Source organism: Microtus oregoni, unplaced genomic scaffold, assembly GCF_018167655.1.
Source record: "Microtus oregoni isolate MIOR12 unplaced genomic scaffold, Mior012 000018F_ref0000195, whole genome shotgun sequence".
Lineage (NCBI taxonomy): Eukaryota > Metazoa > Chordata > Mammalia > Rodentia > Cricetidae > Microtus > Microtus oregoni.
This window is the reverse complement of record NW_024543077.1, coordinates 23,347,960-23,363,199: the sequence shown is the minus strand read 5'-3', so window position 1 is coordinate 23,363,199 and position 15,240 is coordinate 23,347,960. Positions and strand designations below refer to the sequence as shown.

Here is a 15,240-nt window from a genome sequence, read left to right as displayed (position 1 = left end):
TTTATGTACCTCTAACTCCAGCCTTGAGTGGTAGAGACAGGTAGATCCCAGGAGCTCTGTCGTTGACCAGCCTGGCCCAAATGGCAAGTTGCAGTTCAGGGAACCTGAACTTACATGTTTACAGCAGGTAAGTCTCAGAGTGATAGAAAACACCTGGCTGAACCCCATACTCTGACCTTTTCATGTGTGTTTGTTACCCCATACTTACATGCATACATCATGCACTCATACACCCCAGAAGTTACGTTTGATTTCCCATCTGTTCCTCGTAGGATTCGAGAGGACCATGTATTTGGAATAAATCCTTGTTCTCCTTCCTTCTGTCTGCCACAGTGACACCGATCCCGGCTCCCGGCAATGGCCTGAACCCGACACACTCTCTGGCTCTCAGTCCCCACAGTCTGTGGGAAGTGCAGCTGCAGACAGTGGCACCGAGTGCCTCTCAGACTCTGCCATGGACTTGCCTGATGTCACTCTCTCCCTCTGTGGAGGCCTCAGTGAGAATGGAGAGATTTCTAAAGGTATGCTGGACAGCCATGCCTGTCTTCACCTCAGAAGGGCAAGCCTGGTCATCGCTTGATTTGTGCCCAGACCTCTGTTCAGTAAATTACTGGCATGAGGGGAAGATATTAATGAAATCTACTTTCAGTTACCATAAATTCTTGACTGGCTTTGTGTGCATGTGGGTACCTTTTTATAAAGCCTTGTCTTAGAGACTCACAGTTCCTTTGTGTGTAGGGGGTAGTTCCGTGAGGACCTCTTTTGTGAGACTCTAATTTCACACTTGGAAATTGATAACTTACGGGCTGCTCTGTCTGCAGAGCGGCAGGGTAGGATCACGTCCCATTGATCTTGCGTGTATGTGAAACTGCTGAGGAACCTGTGGGGAGCGCCTAGCTGCCTTCCTGACAAGCTCAGGACTCAATAAGGGAAGACTGAAGCTGTGGGGCGGTGTCTGTCCACTGAGTAAACAGTCTGATTGCCTTCTGTCTCAGGCCTGAGAGATGTCCACCCCATGTTCTTGCAGCCTTTGCTCCCCACCTCCTGTGTTAAGAGTTAACTGCCAGTGCACCACTAGCTCCACCTGACCCCTGCTATTGTAGTGTGAACAGCACTGGATCAACTTGCCTGGGTTGACCTTTGTAGTTCAGGCAGATGTGATCCCTCAATTGTCCTGCCTTTACCAACTTTGTATTCACTTTAAGTTACAACTTTTCTGGGTTTGGCCCCTACCTGTAATGGCTTTTCCTGGAAGGCAGCGCTCCTTCTGTGACTGGCACATCACATTAGCGCTGCCCTTTGTCCCCTCTCCCCAGAACTGCTTCAGATGGCAGCAGGGTTCACGGAGTGTTAGAAAGGGGGTGGGGGTTTATTATATTTTGGTTTGGGGTTTAGTTTGAGTCCTAAAACTATGAAAGTGTCTTTTGATAAACGTGGAAAACAGTTTCCTCTAAACGCCTTTTTAAGCCCACAAGTCCTTTAGTGCTGAGTGCTGTGACCGTCCAGAGATCTGTGCCTCTCACATGCTGATGGCTGCTTTACTTTGCAGAAAAGTTCATGGAGCATATCATCACTTACCATGAGTTTGCAGAAAACCCTGGCCTTATCGACAACCCAAACCTTGTAATACGGATATATAACCGGTAAACACCGTTGCCTTGATCGTTGCTAAGTACTCCACAGTTTCCAACTGCCTTTGTTTTCCTTGCTGTAAGATTTGTTATCACACAAATGAGAACACAATGATTTACAAGTGAGGCTGAACCTTCACCTTTTGACCTGAGCTGGTGCAATGCTGTCTCTGTTTTATGAGTCTTACTGCTTCTCGGCTCACAAAAGTTTGGCTTAAAGCAAATCTTCACAATTTAGTTGTTCATCTCTTTATTGGAGAGAATAAGCAATTTGATAAGATTATTCTTTCACTTTTCCTCTGGTCCCCCGACGCTCTCTAGGCTCCAGCCCTGCCCCTAAACCCTCCTTTTGCTTCTGACTCTCTGTGATGGGTTTGCACAATTTTTATTTCTCATAGTTACTACAACTGGGCTTTGGCTGCTCCCATGATCCTTAGCTTGCAAGTATTCCAGAAGAGTTTACCTAAGGTGAGTGATCTGCATTTGAAGTCTCCTTCAAAGTATCTAACATACAGCAGTCCAAAAGTTTATATTCTCTATTACTGGATTCTAGTCAAGGTTCTGAGTTTAGTATCCAAACTGCTGTATTCACTAAATCCTAGGCAATCACCTGGCCTACCACTTGTCCCCATTTTTGTTAAGTATTTATGTATCCCAGTTTCTGAGCTGCAGACTGAGCGCTCTGTGGTAGAGCACTTCCGTGAATGTGTGAAGGTCTGAGTGCAGTCCCCAGTCTTACTACATCATCTGTTAAAAATTCTTCTCAATATGGGGAGAAACAGCAAGAAGTGGGCTCCCGACATTCATGTGGCTGAGTTAGATTGCAGGTGGCATGCCTGTTACAGAGAACTTTCTGCTCACCACAAGATCACTCCTTCTCAGACTTTGTATCATAAAAGCCGCAGATTCCAAGAGTAAGAGGTGGAAGCTGTCTGTGTGCTTGCTGAACCCTGAGGTCCACTGGGGCTCACACAAACCTGCCCTGGAGCCTTGTCATTTCCAAGGAGTGCATGGCCTTTCCTCCTGAGCTGTGGAGAGCGTCTCTCATTCTGTAGTAAGGCCCTGTCCTACAGAATGGTCGTGAGGAGTCGGTGATTACAACTGTAGAGCTCCTGTGCTGACCCACACTGACTGTTTGCAGGCCACGGTCGAGTCCTGGGTTAAAGACAAGATGCCAAAGAAATCTGGTCGGTGGTGGTTTTGGCGTAAGAGAGAAAGCATGACCAAACAGGTAATGACTGATTTGTGTAAACACAACACTTTCTCTACCACTCATAAAAGCAGGGTACAGGCACTGCATGGCAGTTCTGAGGCATTGCTACATGCAGGTGCTACGCTGCTGCTTTCTACAGATGTTTGAGCTGCTAGTTTTTTAGGAAGCTTGGACTTTGTAGGCAGAGCTGGGTGAAGCCCTGTGAGTAGTGAGGGTGGAGCTGGGGCGGAACTTGAATTTGACTCCAGAACACTACTCTTTCTGCTTCCTTGTTAGCTCTCAGGTGTGAACAGAGGTTATATCATACACAATCCACATACAAACATGCAGAATGTCCCTTTTAACAAAGTAGCAGGAGAGCAGGTTTGTCCAGAAAGCCTTCTAAAGAAGGGAATTCTGGGAGTTTCACTGTTGTTTTTCAGATAACAGAGGGTGGTCTTGCCTTTACCAAGTTCATGTCCATATCAGTGTGGTCGGGCTGCCCTTCTCCCTTCTGTAGGTGACAGACAGGAGAAGGCATCAGTAGTTACTTCCATGGTGCAGTCCACATGTCTCAACCAGATACCTGACCATTGGGCCAGTTATATTTTGTGAATAGCTTTTTACAAGCAGTGTGTGATTTCTGCCCTTCAACTTCAAGTGGAAAAAGTTCCTCAACTTTGCAGTCATGGATGGAGGTTTTCATTTCCTAGCAAGGACTACAGCCGAAGTTTGGAGAAAACATTGACACTGACATTATCATCTTTCTGTCCAGCTACCAGAGACCAAGGAGGGAAAATCTGAGGTCCCGCCAACAAATGACCTACCTTCCAGTGCTGAGGAGCCAGCCAGTGCCAGGTGGGTGCCCTGTCCTTTCTCCTAGCTCACGGCACTGGCAATCCTGCCTGGGTATAAGATCAAAGTTGATCTTGGCAATTCTGCTGAATTTTAGCCATAATACCTTTTTCCTATAGAAAAACACGACAGGAAGTGGCTTGTCAGTGGCACTTGGTAGATAAAGAATGCCTTTCCCAGTTTGCAGGCCTTAAATACACAGCATTGCTTCTAATACTGCGCCCATCACAGAGCCAGGCTACTAGGAAAGGCAGACCTTCAGGAAGGGATCCTGGACATAATCGGGACTGCCCCGCTGGTATCCCTACTCCCTGCTTTTCAAGTGGCAGAGGGATATTAAAAAGCTTCTGAAGGGTGGATTTGGGCATTTGAGTGGCTCGGTCGTGTTGTGTGTGCTTTCATTCCAGCCCTGTCCTTTGATCTCACTCCCACAGTGGTAATCCTAGCCTGGGGTTCATCTTCTCACTCTCCTTGCTTTCTCTCGGAAAAGAAGTATAAAGGGAATTTTCTAAATTTAGAAATATTTCCTGCTATGTCCAATGATGTTTTAATATAGCCAAAGCTTGAACAGATCCTTCTGCCTCAGTCTTGTGGAGACTTGGCTTATGGATATGTAACACTTGTTTATTTTCTTGTCCTAAATTATAAGCCCTCTCATCTGTCAGTAGCCTGGCTCTTTGTGACTAGTTTGTTGATTAGGCCTGCAGAGAATGATTCTTCCAGTGATGAGGGGTCACAGGAGTTGGAAGAAACAATCAAAGTTGAAACCATCTCCATGGAGACACTGAGTCACTGTAGCACAGCTTCATATAAGAAGTCTCTCCGGCTCTCCTCGGACCAGATAGTAAGTATTACGCAGTAGAGTTGTGCTTATATGAGTGCTTCTCTCGGAGAACAGCACCCCAAGTCCTGGTGAGCAGTTAGGACCACTAGGAGAACAGCACCCCAAGTCCTGGTGAGCAGTTAGGACCACTAGGAGAACAGCGCCCCAAGTCCTGGTGAGCAGTTAGGACCACTCAAGGAGCGTGTGACCTGGGTTCATCCCCACATAGAACACCTGCCCCAGTTTCTGGAAATTAACCAAAGAATGGGTATTTTTAGCAGGTTTCTCTGGTGAATCTTACTGCTCATTCAGCGCAGGACCACATGCTGCTGCTTGGCATTCATAACAGCAGAGCAATGACATCTTAAATGCGATTTCTTCCCTCTCACTTTGACACAGTTGTACTATGAAATGGTTTTCCTGGGTTGAGCATGAGGCTGTGACCAGGGCAGTGAATAGTGATTTTAGGTGTGATGGACGATAGGGAGGTTTTGTTTTGTATAGGGTATCAGGAAATCCTTGGGACTGGAAAACAGTACTCAAGCAATGTGTCTCCTCAATCATTATAACCATGCATGCGTCGGGGCTAGCTAACACCAGAGAAGCCACATGCTCTGAGTTTCATTGTAAAGAGTTAAATTCTGCTCCAAACTATGGACTTTCAGCTTTCTTTAATATTGTGCTTTTTATAAAAGGCAAAATTGAAGCTCCATGATGGCCCCAATGACGTTGTATTCAGTATTACAACCCAGTATCAGGGTACCTGTCGTTGTGCGGGTACCATCTACCTGTGGAACTGGAATGACAAAATCATCATTTCTGACATTGATGGAACAATAACCAAGTAAGCTGGAGCATATTGTGGGTAGCAGGAAGGATATGGGTTGGGGAAGCAGTCAGAACCCAGCAATAATGAGAGTGTCTTTTAAACCATATGCCCTGAGATATACTGAAAACAGCCCAAATGGTGTCATTTTTTATGGGTGAGGGGGAGGTGTGTGGAATCGTACAAATGATTTCTCAAATGTAACTTGGAAAGATTTGGCCACTTGGTCCCCAAATTCTAATATTCAGTGAAGACAAACTGTTTAAGATTTTAGGGAATGAGAGAAAAAAGATGTGCTAGTGGATTATCTCTGAAAATAAATACTGTGCGTTCCTGTAACTCCCCTATAGGAGCACCTCAGGGTATGTCACTGCAGGGCTGCCCTGCCTTTACATGAAGTCAGGTGAAACCACCTTGAGACAGTGTCCCCAGTTCTAGTGCTTACTGGCAGCCAGTATGAAAATGCTCAGCTCTCTATGTTGGTTTCTGGTGTCTGTTTCTGTTTCTACCCTCTTACCAGGTCTGATGCTTTGGGACAGATTCTCCCACAGCTGGGTAAAGACTGGACTCATCAGGGTATAGCGAAGCTATACCATTCCATCAATGAGTGAGTGCCCATTTCTGAGTGTCCTCTTCCCAGTTTTGTTTTGACCAAGAACTAGAGAAAAATAATACAGATCTGTATACATTGTGTATTTATGGCTAGGTATTTTTTGGTTTTGTTTTCAAAAGTGTTGTGTACTTGGTATCCTATTATTGTGTTTTACCTACCATAACTCAGCTAAGTTCTGGGAATCACTAACTTTCCTAGGTCATCAGAACTGTAACTATTTGTAGCTAGGATTTATCAGGAGAGCTGACTTTAATGTCTGGTTTATTTACTGGTAGCATAAGCATGCATGGAAAACAGTTCCTCAAGGGAAGCCATGCCTTCCTTTTTGGGATCCTAGCATGTCTGCGTGCCACTGATCTGGAGATACAGTTCCATCTTCAGCTTGAGTTGAGAATACCATACTATGAAAGTCCGAATACGTCAGTTACTCAGGTGTAATTATGCCTCCTGTCCTATAGATTGGTTTGTGACCTACAACCTAAATAAGGCCCCTTAGATCCTTACATATAGTCCAGTTTTGTCCTCTCTGGATCTTTCTGAACTAGGTGCAGCATGTATTAAGTCAGTGCAAGTCACTTTGCAGTTTAACACAATCTGTTTTTGCATATGCCTCTGTTTTGTCCATGGTTTCTAACCCTAACTGGTTTCCTTCTGCGTTCAGTAATTTCATTTTCAAAGTAAAAGAGAGGAACTTATTTGGATCTTTTAGAAGAAAAAAAAAGTTTTCCTGTATCCACAAGACATGGCTAACCAGATTGTTTGTGTGTGCGTTTGTGCTGTTTTTGTCTGTTTTTTAGGAATGGTTACAAGTTTCTATACTGTTCTGCACGCGCCATTGGCATGGCCGACATGACCCGAGGTTATCTGCACTGGGTCAATGACAAGGGCACCATCTTGCCCCGAGGCCCTCTGATGCTGTCTCCCAGCAGTCTGTTCTCTGCCTTCCACAGGTAACTTTCCCATGGGCTGGGCTTGCTGGGCTCCTCCACTGGGGGCTGGGGAGTGGAGACAGAACTCTAACAGGTCCCTCAGGCTGTAGAGTCTCTGTGTTTTGTCATTTGCTGGCTCCCTGAAGCGCTCTAAGATGATGAAGGGAAAGTGTTATTACCCAAATACTCCATCGCAGGATGGACTAGCAAAAGAGGAAGAATACTGACGGTGCCTGCGGGTTATTAGGAACATAGGGCGACGTGAAGGTGAAGATCTGTCTAAGAACAGACTCTGGTAGAAACTGCCATTTTCAATTGGTGGTTGTATCTCCTCTTCTTTAGGGAAGTGATAGAGAAGAAACCAGAGAAGTTCAAAATCGAGTGTCTGAATGATATTAAGAACCTGTTTGCCCCGTCCAAGCAGCCCTTCTACGCTGCCTTTGGAAACCGTCCTAACGTAAGTGTCTTTGGAGTGTGTTTTCATTTATTTTTTGTGTATGAGTGCTTCGTCTACATATATAGAGAGAGAACCACTTGTGTGCCTGATGCCAGTGGAAGAGCAAGGGCGTCAGATCTCCTAGAACTGGAGTTACAGGTGGTTGTGAGCCACCATGTGGGTGCTAGAAATCAAACCAGGTCCCTCTGCAGAGCAGCAAGTGCTCTCAGCCATGAGTACCCCTCTGGTCCCTTTGTACATTTTTTGTTGAAACAGGATCTCAGTAAGTTACCCATTCTGTAGCTTAGGCAGCCTTTGAACTTGAAATCTTGCCTCAGCTGCTTGAGTAGCCAGGATCTGCACTAGAGGCCAGGCTTATTCAAATTTCCTTAGAAGTTGGGAAAGTCCTATAGTTACCTTTTGGCCCCAAGAATGCATACAGAGGATATCCTCGCCCACACCACCCCCAAACCCCTTTGAATTTATTTCCTCAGTCAGTTCTGCCTGTGTTCTAACTGGTCTGAAGCCATGCCCTTGGTCTACACCAGAACCATGACGCAAATTCTCACCCTGCCTTGTGTACTGTATCTTATGGGGGAGGGGAGTCCTCCATATCTGGACTACTAAAGGTGTTACTGCAGTATTCTTGGAGGATCTTGAGTTGCCCTTTGCTGCCCATTTATGACTCCCTGTGCACTTTCTGGATTTGTCTCAAGATTTCCCGTCTTCAGCCCATGTAGTGGTTCTGGCCTATGAAGAGCCAGCTAAGTTTTGGTGTCTTCTGCAGGATGTCTATGCTTACACACAAGTCGGAGTTCCAGACTGTAGGATATTCACCGTGAATCCGAAGGGAGAACTGATACAAGAAAGGACCAAAGGGAACAAGTCATCGTAAGTGCATTCGTGTTGCAGCCATATACAGCTGAGGACACATAAGAACTGAGACGGGGCCCAGCCAGGAGGAGTAGAGCTGTACCTGTGTGAGCATTCTCTGTGGGTAGTGGCTTAGGGAGTCTCTGGTTATTTTATGTGTGAAGACAGTGTGCACCCTGGGATGGGGCCGAGCTCTGAGTAAGTGCGGAGCAGCCCTTTCGTATAATCTGAATAGCCAGCCTCACAACCCATGTCTTTGCTAAACATGAGTTGTTAGATAACAGCTTGTATGTCTTCCCAATTCCTTCCAGGTATCACAGGCTGAGTGAGCTTGTGGAACACGTGTTCCCACTTCTCAGTAAGGAACAGAATTCTGCTTTTCCGTGCCCAGAGTTCAGTTCCTTCTGTTACTGGCGAGACCCAATCCCTGATGTGGACCTGGATGACCTAGCTTGAACGAAGCCTATACGGCAGGGTGAGGACACTCACCTGCCTCCCAACGGGGGAAGTAACTGGCCTCTTACAGAAGAAGACCCCGGAGCCTGCAGTCAGGAACCTGCTTTCCAGAACAGGGACAGGGTCCCCGAAGCTGGTACTGCCGCCCTCTTTCACCTCCCCAGGCACCACTCAGCACCTGGACAGAGGATTAAGGGCCTTGGCCTGAGGTACAAGCCTGTGCTCCATCACCTGGGCTTCCTCACATGCTTTCTGTGGAGCCGTGTGCTGCGCCCCTCGGCTGCAAGACTTAGAATGGCAGAAATCAGAAACTAAACAAGAACGACCAGCACATTACTACACAGTAAAGAGTTAAAATTTCCACTGCTCGGTTGATGGTTTCTCTCTGTAACCAGGGCTTTCTCCAGAAGTCTGTTAGTGTTGCTGGCTACGTGTCCATGTCCCCTCGGGACACTTCTGCTCTTGGTCCCTGAACTAGGACAACGGCTTCGTGTGCCAAGATGGGCATCCCCAGCAACTGTGTGCAGCGCCATGATCCCAACTCTAGCAGCGTGGGCTTCTGAGGAGAGAGCACCTTGGCATCATCATCTCCTCACCTGTGCCTCTTCCCAGGGAGAAAGAAGCCGTTTGAGTTACTGCTCTACCCTAGCCAGAAGAACAAGTGCACATTTTATATCTGGAGTAATCCTGAGAAATTGGTTTGGAATACAGAAAAGGCAGCAGCTTTGCCTCACAAGTGTAGAAAGGCAGCTGCGCTGGGTCCTGGGAGTCACCCTTTCCTCTGACGCTGTCTCCTGGCTGAAGTGGCCCCTGGTGCGTAGGTATTTCAGGAAAGGATTTCTGAAGTTCTGGCTTCAGAGTTGCCAGGGGAAAAGCCCCTGGCTGGCAGCATTGACCAGTCATTTGGACTTCAACCATGTAATGAGTCCCTGGAGGCATGGGAGAGAGGGTCATGGAGCGCCTGTGGAGAGCCAGCACCGCAGCAGCGGCAGTGGCCCCAGCCCATCGTCCAGTTCACACAGTTGATACTGCAGATGAAGCCTCTTGGGGATGTGGGTACCCCTGCATTTTCTTGGCAGCAGCATGCACTGGCCTAGTTACGCTCTCTTGTCAAATGTCAGGACAGATGTGACAGGGAGAGTTATGTCCTGGACTCTCCACAGCCTCTGATCAACAGGGCGTGGACAGTCACTGCAGTGCAAACATCAAGAGAAGTGTTGGCGGAAGGCGTCCCAGGGACCTTCACTGGTTCTTGGTACACAGCCCTCTTGGACGGTGGATATGAAGGCTGAGCAGAGTGGGCACTGCAGGAAAAGATGGTTCCACTTCAGCCCTGCACCCTGCGGCTGGACGGCTGGCCCTGTCACAGTGTTTCAGTTTGCTTCACCCAGTTGGCTTAGAAAGGGGGGTTATTTTCCAGATTGGAGAGTTGAGTGTCCCTGCCTCGTTTCAGTATTGCAGTTGAATGCAGCGACCATGTAACATTCTTTAATAGAAGAAAAAAACCTTTGAACGTAGTTTTCGGTGGCAGAACCACTGGAGGCAGTGCTCGCAGAGGGGGCAATGCAGGCTTCCACAGTGCTGGCCTCACTATAAATAGCCTGTGTCTCCTTCATGAGTTATTTGTGTTAGGTATAGGGAAACTCAGTTGTTTATGTGAAATTCTTCCCAGGCAGTGAAGTAAGATTTGTAGAGCAGCCACGAGGCCACGCGATGCTGTCAAGGTCTTGGCACCGCCTGGGATTTAGCACCCTTTGGTTTATGGAGTAAGAGTTGTGTGCGCTTACCCTGAGCTCAGTAGAATCTCTATGGTACAGAAAATCTCATCATGTTTCCTCAGACAGTTTCAGTTTGTCCTTTGTGGAGTCTTTGCCTCAGCAGCCTGTTTCCTTTTCCTTGACACTCTTTTCTTTGGACACATGGGCCTTCTCAGAGGGCCCAGCTTAGGTTGTGGGGCTCCTGGCCTGTGCTGCTCTTTTCCCCGTCTCCATTAGCCCTGCACTTGTCACTACAGATTGATCAGTGGGTATTTAGGCTAATGAATGTAACTCTTTTTCCTTATTTAAAGGAGTCTTCTTGCTGAAAGTAGATGATTACTATTGCTGTAGTGTTCTGAAGTATTAGGTTTGTGCTGAAAATCCATTGCCATTTGTTACAAATGACATTTGTTCTTTCTGTGAAAGAGAGATGCCCTCAAGTGTGTTTGCACACAAACCCTTAGATGGCTTGTTGCAGTATCTCCCTTGTTGCCAGTGGCAGGTGATGCTGACGGGGCACTGTTGGCAGACTGGCCTCAGAGTCACTGTCGGCGTTGCCCTCTGTCCTCCAGCTCACTCTAACTTCAGTGTTGGCTTTGATGTCGAGTGTTGAAGCACTGTAGTAGAACTGATGGCTGCTCTCCCTCCATCAGGCTGTGTAGGATGCACACTTAGCCCTGTGATCAGGACTGCACTTCCTGTGGTCTAACCCATCTGCATAGTTTCAGTTGGAAAGAAACGTACTATTGTGATGACCCAAAACTAAAGCTGCTAAAAACCATGGACAAGGACCAGAGCTGAGTGGCAGGGAGGCTCTGTCCTTGCAGCCCCTTTGCCCTTCTGCAGTGCTGCTGAAGGAACGGTTAGGACGACGGGAACACCTTCTCCTCTTGCAGTTGATTGCTGCAGGGAACTTGCAGCGTTATTGTGTAGCTCTGGGACACCTCGTTTCTGAGCATGCTGGGATTTATTTAAAACCGGGTGAAGTCAGTGCTTTTTCCAAGTGAAAACCTTTCATTTTGATTTGAAGGCAGAGGGAAGATTGCTCTTTTCATAACTGTGTTCAGCCGATGACATTTGATAATCAGACAGCATTGTCACTAAGCAGTTTAGGTTGTGTAATTGTAAACCCCAGCGCAGTGCCTCAGTCATGGTAAAGATGTCTTCAGATGAATGGCTCATATTTTGGTGCAGTGTTTGATGTTCACAACAAAATGTTACAATAATAAACTAACATAAACCGAGTGCATTGGGCTCTTTCCTTTAGAGGATGTTTGACCATCTTATCTGTATTAGTGCCAGAGATTGATAATTATAATTATCAGTTCTCTATGAATAGCGTTTTTGTCTAAAGGAGGAACCTCTTCCTGTTGCTCATATGTAAACCCTGATTCCAGAAGTGAAGCTCCATCCACAGGAACTGATGTCTCTGCCTTGTAGGTTCTGCCGAGTAGTGATTGATTCCTATGTCAGTTCCCCTATAGTGTGGCTAGCACACCAGCCCTCAGAGCCCCCTAGGGGTCCACTCAATCTTCAGTATCCCCTTTTATAAGCCCCTCTTGAGGTATGTGGCAGCTACGGTCCTGATGTTCCCAGCAGACAACAGAGTGAACGTCACAACCCACGTCACGTAGGCGATGACAAGAGTGGTGTCCTTGTCCCCTCAGGTCCAGATCATATAATAAAAACTCTGTGTTTGATGCTGCTTTCCTGGGATGCGAGGCTGGGCTGAGAGAAGCCACAGGTCTTCTGGTAGTATCATTTGGCCTAGAAAGAGTCTGACTATAAAGAACTGGGGTTTTCCTCAAGCAGTTTGAAGTACTGAGTGTGGAGCCCAGAGGACCTGGTCTGTCCGTCCCTTCTGTGCAGACCTGTGTGTGTCCCTCCTTCCCATCATAAGATGGCGTATGAAAACAAGTGTACGTTTAGGAGGCAGACAGGGTCCATGTGTTGTAAATGTGGGGAAACAGAATGCCTGTCAGCGGGAATGATCTAGAATCGGCCTGGAGCAGACTTGCGGTCCCCCTGGGTAGTCATTCAGATGGTCCTGTTTGGTGGTGTGCATGTCCGGCAGAAAGCCCCAGTCGTTCGTAAATACTGTCCTTTTTCTCAGTAATCAAGAACTCCTTGACTTTAACAAGTTGTACCCTGATCATCGTGGCCATGTGGTGTGTGCCTGTCCCTGCTTGGGAGGATTGCTTGACCAGCTGGGTGACAACTAGACTCTCAAAATGTCTTATAGGCCATTGAAGCCATAAGCCTAAGTACTTCAGTTCAGTGTCTACCGATGACTCATGGGCACATGACTTGAGGGGTGTGGTGACTTAGGGGGGCTGCTCCAAACTCTCCTCCCACAGACAGGCATCTCCAAAAAAAGATAGGTTCTACCCTTTTAAACCTGTATCCTGCATGGGCTGCATCTGGCTTTCATTCCCTTTTGTCCTGCAGCGAATATGGGCTCGCTCCACTACGTACATATGGGACATTTAGCCACCGAGCTAAATGTCGGGTCCTGTTGGGTCCAGGAAGGTAAGTCACACGCACTGGCGGGCCGAGCTCTAGTTGATGCTCTAGAGACCTGTGTGGAAGCCGGGCATACAGTGGCCATGCGCCTAGTGTCAGGTCCCTGCCTTGGGCCACTGAGCACTTGGCCAGTTTGGCACTGAACAAGGTCAAAGAAGAGTGGGAGAGGAAAGGGCGAAAGCGCCCGTGTGCCAGCCGGGTTTTCCTGAAAAACACTGCTGCTTTGGGTTTTTCCATTAGTCATTGCTAGGACAGGCAAGGATACTCTGTAGCCAACTCCCCAGCTGTAGAAACAGGGAGCTCTAAAAACTGCAGTCCAGGCCCGTCCTTCCAACAACCCGTGAAACCCAAGGCATCTTTATAGCATTGGCCTCTCCTGCCAACTGGGCTAAGAATACAACTGGTGACACCCTGGTTTCCCTGTCTGTATCTTCTATGAGGGACCCGGGGGAGTTGCCTTTCCCTGCGGGTGCTGGTTCATCAACAAGCTTGCCCCAAAGCTGGTTAGCAAAAGCCGCCGAGCTAAATGTCCCATATGTACGTAGAGCTTTTGGGTTGCTGGGAGAGGACCATGATGCTAGGCCTCCTAGACCCGTGTGCCTGTCCTCTCAGATGAGCTCAGCTTCCAGTCGGCCATCTGGATTATATCGGGGCCTCATGTTGCTTAGGAACTTGAGTCCGCAGTGCTGTCTCTGCCAGTGAGCTGCACAGTGGAGGCGGTCTCGTCCGCCTGTAAGCAGACCACTTCCCCTAAGAGTCCCCTCTTCAGCTCCAGGACTGCAGTAGGCCCTGACCTTCAAGGACATCTGGTCCCTGTTTAGCAGCCAAAATCAGAACCCAAATGTGTACAGCCTGGAAGCCAGAAGGTAGCAGTTTAGAGGCTGGAATTAATTCACACACAAGATTACTTTTTACAGCCATAAAAAGTTTTCTAGGTTGCTTTTTCCCCCCAGTCCATAAGGTCTGAGATACAGAAGAGGAACATAAGGTGATAGTGACATCTTTATTGACGCTCCCTGTCTTTGCACTTATATCGTACATGTCATTTAAGGAGCCCAACAAGCTTCATAAATAATGTCTGCTGCACCCCCCCTTTGTAGCAGGGCCCAGGTGATGAGAGATGAGTCCCAGGCGGTAACAAAGCCGAGTGTGGGGTAGCCCAGATTCCACTCTGGGCCCAGGCCCCTTCAGCACTTCAGTGTTCAGACTCTCCTGTTTGCAGCCTAGGGAGAGGCACCCGCTCCAGTGTCCTCCAGGGAAGGCCAGCTACAGGTTGTCCAGCTGCAGCAGGCCCTGCCCAGTTGGGCAGCAGCTGCAGCCTCCACAGGTAGCACCACATAGGCCCAGTCCAGAAGCCAGCTTTCAGCCAAAGGGACTTGCCAAGTCTTCTGGCTGCCCGGTTAGAGTTGCAGAAAAATGGGGGCCTCCTTAACCATGTGTCACTTCCAAGGCTGTCTGGAAACGCCTGAGGGGTGGCAGTCTCTACAGTGAGGGAAGACCTTTATCCTGGGGACAGGTGGGGCGTGCACCAGTGACACACACTGAATATATTAAAGCTTTGGAGTTTTTACAACCTTCCTCCCTTGACCTCCCTAGAGGTGGGAAAGGAAAGGATACAGGAAAACACCACTGAAGGTGGAGTACATTTCATCAAAGTCTGTGTGAGCCAGCCTGCCCCCAGTCACCACAACATTGACCCCATCCCCTGCCTTCAAGTGCACGATGAGGTGGAAGGCGCCTGGGCCCCCGCAGGTGTGCACAGCCCCAGGGGGACGGTGGTATTCCAGGAACTCTCTCCTGTACCCAGCTGTATGCAGCTGGGCAACGCTGGCGTTGGACACAGACAGTACTGCCTCCACGTAGGCATCTCTCTCGGGGGTGAGGGTGGCCGTGATCAAGTAGCGCCCATCGTACGGTGCCGTGAAGATCCCTAGGAAAATGCAGGCAGACAGGTGAGCCCATCTGGTGCCTCTGCCGCCCATTCACCGTACGAGGCCACTTCAAGTTGCCTCTAATTGTCCCTGGCTTTTAGCACCCAAAGCCCTGGACAAATCAGGATAGTTAGTCACCAAACTTGTAGAAAGCTTGTTGCTTGGGAGATGGTGCCACCCAACCGCACCTGTTTTTCAGTATGAAGATGAACCCCGGTGTGGCTCTCCCGCTGCACCCACAGACTCAGGCCACTCAGCGCATGCTGGTGTGGTCCTCATTTCATAGCCCACCGTCCTAAGCTTGTAACGACCAGAACGAAAGCTCCAGTAACCCAGGACTTGGAGTAGTGTGATTCTCCTCATCTAACCATAGCAGAAGGCTAGAAGACAAACCA

At 48.2% G+C, this 15,240-nt stretch overlaps 2 protein-coding genes across 4 annotated transcripts in view; one reads left to right on the top strand and one right to left on the bottom strand.

Annotated features, from left to right (window-relative positions):
• Window positions 1-11,635, top strand: part of LOC121458880 (phosphatidate phosphatase LPIN2) — a 67,034-nt gene extending 55,399 nt beyond the window's left edge. For all 3 annotated transcript variants that reach the window (XM_041668239.1, XM_041668238.1, XM_041668240.1), the window contains exons 9-20: window positions 334-521; window positions 1,550-1,643; window positions 2,030-2,099; window positions 2,773-2,862; window positions 3,599-3,681; window positions 4,378-4,522; window positions 5,197-5,345; window positions 5,848-5,934; window positions 6,738-6,890; window positions 7,212-7,326; window positions 8,093-8,196; window positions 8,490-11,635. In XM_041668239.1, coding sequence (XP_041524173.1) covers window positions 334-521; window positions 1,550-1,643; window positions 2,030-2,099; window positions 2,773-2,862; window positions 3,599-3,681; window positions 4,378-4,522; window positions 5,197-5,345; window positions 5,848-5,934; window positions 6,738-6,890; window positions 7,212-7,326; window positions 8,093-8,196; window positions 8,490-8,634 — 1,423 coding nt within the window. In that variant the 3' untranslated portion in view covers window positions 8,635-11,635. The remainder of the gene's footprint in view (window positions 1-333; window positions 522-1,549; window positions 1,644-2,029; window positions 2,100-2,772; window positions 2,863-3,598; window positions 3,682-4,377; window positions 4,523-5,196; window positions 5,346-5,847; window positions 5,935-6,737; window positions 6,891-7,211; window positions 7,327-8,092; window positions 8,197-8,489) is intronic.
• A 2,284-nt stretch (window positions 11,636-13,919) lies between these two features.
• LOC121458997 (EMILIN-2-like) overlaps window positions 13,920-15,240 on the bottom strand; it is a 55,696-nt gene continuing 54,375 nt past the window's right edge. The window contains exon 8 of the mRNA XM_041668457.1: window positions 13,920-14,844. Coding sequence (XP_041524391.1) covers window positions 14,507-14,844 — 338 coding nt within the window. The 3' untranslated portion in view covers window positions 13,920-14,506. The remainder of the gene's footprint in view (window positions 14,845-15,240) is intronic.